Source organism: Heterodontus francisci, chromosome 2, assembly GCF_036365525.1.
Source record: "Heterodontus francisci isolate sHetFra1 chromosome 2, sHetFra1.hap1, whole genome shotgun sequence".
Classification (NCBI taxonomy): domain Eukaryota; kingdom Metazoa; phylum Chordata; class Chondrichthyes; order Heterodontiformes; family Heterodontidae; genus Heterodontus; species Heterodontus francisci.
This window is the reverse complement of record NC_090372.1, coordinates 218,860,479-218,871,229: the sequence shown is the minus strand read 5'-3', so window position 1 is coordinate 218,871,229 and position 10,751 is coordinate 218,860,479. Positions and strand designations below refer to the sequence as shown.

Genomic DNA, 10,751 nt, shown 5'->3' with positions numbered 1-10,751 from the left:
TAATTTTGATCACAGGTCTGTTGTGTGGCACTGTATCAAATGTCTTTTGAAAGTCCATGTACACCACATCAACAGCATTGGCCTCCACAACCCTCTCTGTTACCTCTTCAAAAAACTCCAGCAAGTTAGTTAAACATGACTTTCCCTTAACAAATCTACACTGGCTTTCCTTAATTGGAGCGGCATGGACAGAGTGGATAGTCAGAAGCTTTTTCCCAGGGTGGAGGAATCGGTTACTAGGGGACATAGGTTTAAGGTGCGAGGGGCAAAGTTTAGAGGGGATGTGCGAGGCAAGTTTTTTACACAGAGGGTGGTGAGTGCCTGGAACTTGCTGCCGGGGGAGGTGGTGGAAGCAGATACGATAGCAACGTTTAAGAGGCATCTTGACAAATACATGAATAGGATGGGAATAGAGGGATACGGTCCCCGGAAGTGCGGAAGGTTTTAGTTTAGACAGGCATCAAGATCGGTGCAGGCTTGGAGGGCCGAATGGCCTGTTCCTGTGCCGTACTGTTCTTTGTTCTTTGTTGTTCTTTGTTCTTAACCCGTATTTGTCCACGTGACCATTAATTTGGTCCCGAATTATTGTTTCTAGAAGTTTCCTCACCATCAAAGTTAAACTGACTGGTCTGTGGTTGCTGGGTTTATCTTTACATCCTTTTTTGAACAAGGGTGTAACATTTACAATTTTCTAGTCCTCTGGCACCACCCCTGAGTCTAAGGAAGACTGGAAAATTATGGCCAGTGCCAATTTTCACTCTCATTTCCCTGAGTATCCTTGGATGCATCTCATCTGGCCCTAGTGCCTTAGTAACGTTAAGTTCAGACAGCCTAGCTAATACTTCCCCCTTATTAAGGGCGGCACAGTGGCGCAGTGGTTAGCACCGCAGCCTCACAGCTCCAGGGACCCGGGTTCGATTCTGGGTACTGCCTGTGTGGAGTTTGCAAGTTCTCCCTGTGTCTGCGTGGGTTTTCTCCGGGTGCTCCGGTTTCCTCCCACAAGCCAAAAGACTTGCAGGTTGATAGGTAAATTGGCCATTATAAATTGTCACTAGTATAGGTAGGTGGTAGGGAAATATAGGGACAGGTGGGGATGTTTGGTAGGAATATGGGATTAGTGTAGGATTAGTATAAATGGGTGGTTGATGTTCGGCACAGACTCGGTGGGCCGAAGGGCCTGTTTCAGTGCTGTATCTCTAATCTAATCTAATCTAATCTTATCAATTTTAAATCCTTCCTGTGTATATAAATAGTTGTTTAGCAGTACAGAACTTGAGTATTGCTGAAAATAGAGACATGTTGTCGAAGCTTTTCTTGCACTCATCAGGACAATCCGCAAGAATAGCCAATTTAAGGGAAAACAACAACTTATATTGCATGAGAAGAGAGTGCTGATTGATTGGCAAGTGAACTCTGGTAGAGGCATTGCCTTGGAGAATGCACCAGTTTACGATGACTGACAGTTAACTGCCAAGCTTTGTTTGAAATTTAAACCAGACAGCTTGACTCTGGTCAAGGTATTATCCTGATGAATGAACCAGCGAATGGCTGTCTTTTATTTTGTTCAGCTGAAACAGACACAATGTTTGTACATATTCTTTCTGTCTGCCAAGAACAGGGTCCTGTGTATTAATATATGTAGCTTCCAGCAAACGCAAGTGCGTCACACTGCGAGCCCTACTGACAGTCTTAAATTGGTTGTCAGTGTAATTCTTAGCACACTGTGGATTATTTCGCAAAGAACATAGAGTCATGGAGCAATACAGCACTGAAACAGGCCCTTCAGCCCACCAAGTCTGTGCTGACCAACAACCACCCATTTATACTAATCCTACATTAATCCCATATTCCCTACCACATCCCTACCTACCTACACTAGGGGCAATTTAAAATGGCCAATTTACCTATCAACCTGCAAGTCTTCGGCTATGGGAGGAAACCGGAGCACCCGGCGGAAACCCACGTGGTCACAGGGAGAACTTGCAAACTCCGCACTGGCAGTACCCAGAACCGAACCCGGGTCGCTGGAGCTATGAGGCTGCGGTGCTAACCACTGTGCCGTCCACATGTACACACATTGAGCCTGTTTCAGCCGGACAAAATAAGTGTCAGTATTTATGTGGCCGGTCCAGTTCAGTTTCTGGTCAATGATGACCCCAGAATGTTGATAGTGGGGGATTCAGCAATGGTAATGGCATTGAATGTCAAGGGGAGATGGTTAGATTGTCTCTTGTTGGAGTTGGTCATTTCCTGGCACTTGTGTGGCACGAATGTAACTTGCCGCTGATCAGCCGAAGCCTGGATATTGTCCAGGTCTTGCTGCATTTCTACAGCGACTGCTTCAGTATCTGAGGAGTCGCGAATGGTGCTGAACATTGTGCAATCATCAGCGAACATCCCCACTTCTGACCTTATAATTGAAGGAAGGTCATTGATGAAGCAGCTGAAGATGGCTGGACCTAGGACACTACCCTGAAGAACTCCTGCAGTGATGTCCTGGAGCTGAGATATTTGGCCTCCAACAACCACAACCATCTTCTTTTGTGCTAGGTATGACTCCAACCAACGGAGGGTTTTCCCCCAATTCCCATTGACTCCAGTTTTGCTCGGGCCCCTTGATGCCATACTCGGTCAAATGCTGCCTTGATGACAAGGGCAGTCACTCTCACCTCACCTCTTGAGTTCAGCTCTTTTGTTCATGTTTGGACTGAGGCTGTAATGAGGTCAGGAGCTGAGTGGCCCTGGCGGAACCCAAACTGAGCGTCAGTGAGCAGGTTATTGCCGAGGACAGAATCAATTTGGTTAGAGTTAAGGAACAAAAAAGGTGCAGTTACATTGCTCGGTGTTGTCTATAGGGCACCAACTAGTGGGAAGGACGTGGAGGATCAAATTTGCAAGGAAATTACAGGCAGGTGCAAAAATGGGGGTAGTTATAATGGGGGACTTTAATTATCCAAACATAGCCTGGAATAATAGTAATGTAAAGGGCAGTGAGGGGCAAGAGTTCCTAAAGTGTGTTCAGCAAAATGTTCTACAACATTATGTTGCTCGTCCAATGAGAAAAGAGGCACTGCTAGACCTGGTTCTTGGGAATGAGGTGGGCCAAGTGGATCAAGTATCAGTAGGAGAACATTTAGGGGATAGTGATAATTTTATCATAAGATTTAGGCTGACTATAAAAAAGGACAAAGAGCAATTGAGGGTAAAAATAATTGACTATGGGAAGGCCAACTTCAATGGGGTAAGAATGGAGCTGGGGCGAATAAATTGGAGTCAAAAGCTGAGAGGAAAACCGGTCGAAGAACAATGGGCAACCTTCAAAGAAGAGATAGTTCAGGCACAGTCAACGTATGTTCCCTCAAAGGGGAAAAGTAGGGCAAACAAATCCAGAGCTCCTTGGATGACAAAAGAGGTAGAGATTAAGATAAAGAAGAAAAAGTGTGCTTCTAACAGATGCCAGGTAGAAAATACTATTGAGAGCCAGGCTGAATATAGAAGGTCCAGAGGGGAAGTGAGAATGCAAATAAGAGAAGCAAAGAGAGTGTATGAAAAGAGACTGGCAGCTAACATTAAAGGAAATCCCAAAGTTTTCTATGGGCATATAAATAGTAAAAGGGTGGTAAAAGGAGGAGTGGGGTTGATCAGAGACCAGAAAGGGGGATTTACATGGGGGCAGAGGGCATCGCTAAGGGATCAAATGAATACTTTGCATCTGTCTTTGCCTGGGTTGCATTTTCTTTCTTGGTAATGTTGAAAGAGGAGATAAGTCAGACACAGGAGGGGTTTAAAATTGATAGTGGAAGTACTAGATTGGCTGTCTGTACTTAAAGTGGATAAAGCACCAGAACTGGATGAGATGCATCCAAGGTTACTGAGGGAAGTGAAGGTGGAAATCGCAGAGGCACTGGCCATAATTTCTCAGTCTTCCTTAAACTGCGGGGTGGTGCCAGAGGACTGGAGAATTGCAAACGTGACACCCTTGTTCAAAAAAGGGTGTAAATATAAGCCCAGCAACTATAGGCCAGTCAGTGTAACTTCAGTGGTTGGAAAACTTCTAGAAAAAATACTTCGGTACAAAATTAATAGTCACATGGACAAATGCGAGTTAATTAAGGAAAGCCAGCATGGATTTCTTAAGGGAAAATCATGTTTAACTAACATGGAGTTTTTTGAGGAGGTAACAGAGAGGGTTGATGAGGGCAATGCTGTTGATGTGGTGTACATGGATTTTCAAAAGGCGTTTGATACAGTGCCACAGAACAGACTTGTGAGCAAACTTGTAGCTCATGGAATAAAAGGGACAGTAGCAACATGGATACAAAATTGTCTGAGTGACAGGAAACAAAGAGTAGTGGTTAATGGATGTTTTTCGGGCTGGAGGAAGGTTTGTAGTGGAGTTTCCCAGTGGTCAGTGTTGGGACCCTTGCTTTTCCTGATATATTCTAATGACCTAGACCTTGGTGTACAGGGCACTTAAGGAAAGACGTGAGGGCATTGGAGAGAGTACAGAAAAGATTCATGAGAATGGTTCCAGGGATGAGGAATTTCAGTTATGAAGACAGACTGAAGAAGTTAGGACTGTTTTCCTTGGAGAAGAGCAGGCTGAGAGGTGATTTGATAGAGGTATTCAAAATCATGGGTCTGGACAGAGTAGATAGAGAGAAACTGTTCCCACTTGTGAAAGGATCGAGAATGAGAGGGCACAGATTTAAAGTATTTGGTTAGAGAAGCAAAAGTGACACGAGGAAAAACTTTTTCACGCAGCGAGCAGTTAATGTCTGGAATGCGCTGCCTGAGCACGTGGTGGAGGCAGGTTCAATCGAGGCATTCAAAAGGGAATTAGACAGTTATATGAAAAGGAAGAACGTGCAGGGTTATGGGGAGAAGGCAGAGGAACGGAATTGAGGGAGTTGCTCTTTCAGAGAGCCGGTGCGGACACGATGGGCCGAATGGCCTCCTTCTGCACTGTAACAATTCTGTGAGTAAGTGCCGCTTGAAAGCACTGGCACCTTCCATCACTTTGCTGCTGATTGAGAGTAGACTGATGGAGTGGTAATTGACTGGTTTGGATTATTCCTGCTTTTTGTGGACATTTGAAATGTAGTTACAGTTGTAATGTGTGTGGCTACATGTGTATGCACTTATGTGTGTACACCTGAATGTGTGTGTGCATGTATATGCATATATGTGCGCGTGTGTGTAACAGTTCTTGTATTTTTCTTACTCTTTGGACGTTTTCTGCCTTTATTTCTAGATGGAGAGTGATCTGGAGGAGGACGTCAGCCCATTCGAGCAGCCAGGACTGGAGCAGACCCTTGCTGCAGAGGAGTGTGCCAATGTGATAGAGGAACAGGACGGCCTGACAGAGGATTCCTTTGCTCTACCTGAGGGTAGGGTTAGCCCAGCAGAAAGGACAATGGAAGCAGCAGGAGAGAAGGTAAACCCATCGAGAGAGGGGACACAGACTGGAGAGGAGTATATTCACCTTGCAGTTGACAGTGACAGTAACATGGAAGAGGAGCATCACTCAGCAGCAGAGCAAAGCTTCAGCCGTGCAGAAGAGTATATTAGCATCACAGGGCAACAGCTCCAATCAGCGGTGGAGAGACCTGGCCCAGCAGTGCTGACTGTCAGCCTCACAAGGAGGGGCACCAGCACCAGCCCAGCAGAGATGAGCATGGATCCCATACAGCAGAGGGGCAACCCAGTGGGGCATGGTGTAAACTTAGCGGGGCATGGTGTAAACCCAGTTGGACAGAGTGGCAACCACTTGCATCAAGGTGACAAATTCACAGAGAAGAACAAGTATGAGATCAATCCATTTGAACAAGACTTCCGGTCCCTGCGATGGTTGAAGCATTTTGACAGATCTCAGCTGAAGGCTCTACAAAAGGCCCTTACCCGGGAGTTCGCACTAATTCAGGGTCCTCCTGGGACAGGTATGTGGGCCTGGTTATGTATCTCTGCTTGGAGCGTACTGAGAGGGCTCCAGACGTTGCCGATCCACAGGGCCCAAAAGAAGCTGCTTTGGGTATTAATTTTGTTTTATTAAAAAGGCGAGGGTGATAGCTCAGAAACCAAAGTAGGAAAGAGCAGCACTCAAGGATCAGGTAGTGGTGGGGAGTGTTGATTGGGTAGCACCAGGCTTGAGTTTTAAAGCCAGTGGATTTTAGAAGGTAAAGAACAAAGAACAAAGAACAGGACAGCACAGGAACAGGCCATTCGGCCCTCCAAGCCTGCGCCGATCTTGATGCCTGCCTAAACTAAAACCTTCTGCACTTCCGGGGACCGTATCCCTCTATTCCCTTCCTATTCATATATTTGTCAAGATGTCTCTTAAACGTTGCTATCGTATCTGCTTCCACCACCTCCCCTGGCAGCAAGTTCCAGGCACTCACCACCCTCTGTGTAAAAAAAAAAAACTTGCCTCGCACATCCCCTCTAAACTTTGCCCCTCTCACCTTAAACCTATGTCCCCTAGTAACTGACTCTTCCACCCTGGGAAAAAGCTTCTGACTATCCACTCTGTCCATGCCGCTCATAACTTTGTAAACCTCTATCATGTCGCCCCTCCACCTCCGTTGTTCCAGTGAAAACAATCCGAGTTTTTCCAACCTCTCCTCATAGCTAATGCCCTCCAGACCAGGCAACATCCTGGTAAACCTCCTCTGTACCCTCTCCAAAGCCTCCACGTCCTTCTGGTAATGTGGTGACCAGAATTGCCCGCAATATTCTAAGTGTGGCCTAACTAAGGTTCTGTACAGCTGCAACATGACTTGCCAATTTTTATACTCTATGTCCCGACCGATGAAGGCAAGCATGCCGTATGCCTTATTGACTACCTTATCCATCTGCGTTGCCACTTTCAGTGACCTGTGGACCTGTACGCCCAGATCTCTCTGCCTGTCAATACTCCTAAGGGTTCTGCCATTTACTGTATACCTCCCACCTGCATTAGATCTTCCAGAATGTATTAAAAGTTAACAGGCATAATAGGACCAAGTGGAAAGGTGTACTGAGCCATGGCTTTTATCATCCACTGACGAATGTTGTACTATAGCAGCTAGTTTGTGCACAGAAAGCTCTCACAAACAGCAACAAGATACATAACTGTTTGTGATGGTAGTTGAAAGATATATGGGAATGGTAGTTATGTTACTGAGCTAGTAATGCAGATGCCTGGACTAATGATGAATTCAAATCCCACCATGGCAGCTGGGGGAGTTTTAAATTCAGCTTCTTAATAAATCTGGAATTAAAAACGAGTCTCCGTAATGGTGCCATGATCTACTGGATTGTCATAAAAATCCATCTGGTTCACTAATGCCCTTTAGGGAAGGAAATCTGCCATCCTTACCTGGTCTGGCCTACATGTGACTCCAGCAATGTGGTTGACTCTGAAATGGTCTCGTAAGCTGCTCAGTTGTTAAAGGCAATTAGGGATGCACAATAAATGCTGGCCTCGCCAGTGCTGCTCACATCCTGTGAATGAATAAAGGATAATCGTTTGGATGCAAGGGTGAACTCCTCTGCAGCTGTTTGAATAGGGGCGTTGGGATCTTTTACATCGAGAGGGCGGGTGAGCGAGAGAGAGAGCACTCCTCGGTGTTGCACAGGAGGGTCAGCCTTGAGATTGTGCTCTCAGTCTCCACGGTGGCACTGGGAACCTACCTTGCTACCCAGTGGGCCACAGCTGACGCCTAGTCAACTTTAGCTTGTTCTAGACACAAACTCAAGTGTATGTTGTACTGTGAGGCTAGTGGAGGCCAGTCACTGGAGCAGTAATGAGTGTAACCTGCGGTCTGGTTGCCATTGTTACAACAGGAAAGACCTTCCTTGGGTTAAAGATAGTGGAGCTGCTGCTACACAATCAGAGTCTCTGGCAGAAGAATGATGGGACAATGAATCACAGCCCCATTCTGATCGTCTGCAACACCAACCACGCCCTGGATCAGTTCCTGGAAGGTGAGGTGTTTCTATTCAAGATAAGGCTTGTGACGAGTTGAGAACAGCTTTTAAAAAGTAAAAAATGTTGGTGTCAGTAACAGTGACCATGAAGCTGTCGGATTGTTGTGAAAACCCAACTGGTTCCCTGCCGTCCTTACCTGGTCTGGGCCTTTATGTGAATCCAGTCCCACACCAGCATGGTTGACTCCTAACTGCCCTCTGTAATGGCTCAGTGAGCCTCTCGGTTGTATCAACCTGCTACCATCGTGGGAGCACCTTCATTACTCCGTTTAAGGAGGAGGCAGCCCACCAGCACCTTCTCAAGGGTAACAATCAAATCATAAAATCTTACAGCGAAGAAGGAGTCCATTCAGCCCATCATGCCCATGCTGGCTCTTTGAAAGAGCTATCCATTTAGTCCCACTCCCCTGCTCTCTGTCCCCAAAGTCCTGAAAATGTTGCCTTTTTAGGTGTTGTAAAGGACAGAGGAGGTTAAAGGGAGATTTAATTGAGCTGTTCAAAATTAAGAGGGGTCTTGACAGAGTAAATAAGGAGAAACCTTTTCCAATGACAGGAGGGTTGGTAACCAAAGGGCACAGATTTCAGGGAATTAGCAAAAGAAGCAGAGGGGAGTTGTTGGAGATTTATTCTTAACACAGCAAGTTATGATCTGGAATTCACTGCCTGGAAGCAATGGTAACTTCCAAAAGGAAATTGGATAAATATTTGAAGGAGAGGATTGCAGGGCTAAGGGGAACAAGCAGGGGAGTGGGACTAATTGGATAGCTCTTGGGCCGAATGGCCTCCTACTGTGCTTTACAATTCTATACGTCAAATTCCCAGGGCGGGACAGAGTCCACGGCAGGGTAGATTGTCCCAGGTTTGTATCAGGAGAATGATGGATGTGCTGGCTAGATCGTGCAAGGTCTATGGGAGGACTTTGGTTGCTGGGGTAGAGTTTGCATGGTTGGGGACTCCATGCTACCTCATCTTCCAGTCTCCGTCTGTATCTTTCCAGCTGCTGTGTGAAGGACATGCTGATCGACAAGGGTGGTGTTCACTAGCTGTAGCACCAGTAAGTAACCAAGTGTTGCTCCTTTTTTCAGGGATTCTGGAGTTTAGATGCACAGGGATTGTGCGAATTGGGGGATTTTGCAGAAACAAGAAGCTTCAAATGTTTTCCCTGGAGGCCATTCGCAAGGCTACGTTGCAGAAGGTCCTGACTATCTCACAAAGGTGCAGATTCAAAGAGGTGGGTCTGATGAGTGACCCCAGCTCCTGTAATCTTGGTATATCCATAGAGTCATTACGGCACAGACAGAGGCCATTCGGCCCATCAAGTTCAGAGAAATCCAGTCAGTCCCATTTCCACCCCCCCCCCTCTATCCCCGTAGCCCTGCAAGTTTATTTCCCTCAAGTGTCCATCCAATTTCCTTTTGAAATCATTAATTGTCTCTTTTCACCACCCTCGTAGGCAGCGAGTTCCAGGTTGTTACCATTCGCTGTATAAAAAGTTCCTCCTCCTATTCCCCTTGTATCTCTTGACCAAAACCTTCAATCTGTGTCCCATTGTCCTTGTAACATTTGCATGAATGCAGTGCCTGTCAGAAAGATCTCAAACACGACAACTTCACAAACTCTGCTGCCTGTGTCTGGACTCGTATCAATTCCCGTTCACCTGTCACCCCTGTGCTAACTGACCTACACTGGCTCCTGGTTAAACAACATCTTGATTTTAAGATTCTCATCCTTGTTTTCAAATCCCTCCATTAGCCTCAACCCCCCACCATTGCTGTAATCTCCTCTAGCCCTACACCCTCCGAGATCTCTGCACTCCTCTAATTCTGGCCTCTTGAGCATTCGTGATTTTAATCGCTCCACCATTGGTGGCCGTGCCTTTAGCTGCCTGGGCCCTAAGCTCTGAAATTCCCTCCTTAAACCTCTCTCCCTCTCTACATCTTCCTCCTCTTTCAAGAGGCTCTGAAAAATCTACCTTTTTGACCAAGCTTTTGATCATCTGCCCTAACATCTCCTTATGTGGCTCAATGTCAAATTTTGTCTGATAACACTCCTGTGTAGCACCTTGGGATGTTTTACTGCACTAAAGGTGCTATATTAATGCAAGTTACAGTTGTTAACTTGTCATGGTGAACAATGACATGAGTGCCGAATACATCTTGGGTCACGTTGGTTGCGGGGGGAATGTTGGCTTGGGGAATTCCCACTGAAACAGGCTGACGAAAGGTTGTCAACCCTCCAGGACACATTAATCTCCAGGACAGGGCTGGGAGCAAATCCAGGATAAAAAAAAACCATAGGGGCCTTTTGAAAGAAAATGACACTCGTTCAAATCCCGCCACGGCAGCTGGTGGAATTTAAATTCAATTAATTAATTTTTAAAAATTAAAATATGGAATTGAATGAATCAATTAATAAATTCAATTCATTAAAAAAAAAATCTGGATTTGAAAGCCAGTCTCAGTAATGGAGCCATGAAACTATCATCTGGTTGACTCTTAACTGCCCTCTGAAATGGCCTAGCAAGCCACTCAGTTTAAGGGCAATTAGGGATGGCCAACTAATGCTGGCCTTGCCAGTGATGCCCACTTCCCATGAAAGAATATTTAAAAACAATTGGTGCGGGAAGAGGATGGACGTGTCGGCTGACCAATGGCAATGTGTTGGGGGAGGGACAGTTAGAAGCAGGAAGACCCATGATGAAATCTCCAGGAATACATCCGACCAGAGGTGGCACCCTGAGGCTGACGAGACTCTCAGCCTGTCTGAACAATGGCACCTCCTGA

At 46.0% G+C, this 10,751-nt stretch overlaps 1 protein-coding gene across 2 annotated transcripts in view; it reads left to right on the top strand.

The window, feature by feature from the left end:
• LOC137351371 (NFX1-type zinc finger-containing protein 1-like) overlaps nt 1-10,751 on the top strand; it is a 61,821-nt gene that overhangs the window by 12,434 nt on the left and 38,636 nt on the right. For both annotated transcript variants that reach the window (XM_068015825.1, XM_068015819.1), the window contains exons 3-5: nt 5,255-5,939; nt 7,825-7,965; nt 9,054-9,199. In XM_068015825.1, the coding sequence (XP_067871926.1) occupies nt 5,255-5,939; nt 7,825-7,965; nt 9,054-9,199 (972 nt within the window). The remainder of the gene's footprint in view (nt 1-5,254; nt 5,940-7,824; nt 7,966-9,053; nt 9,200-10,751) is intronic.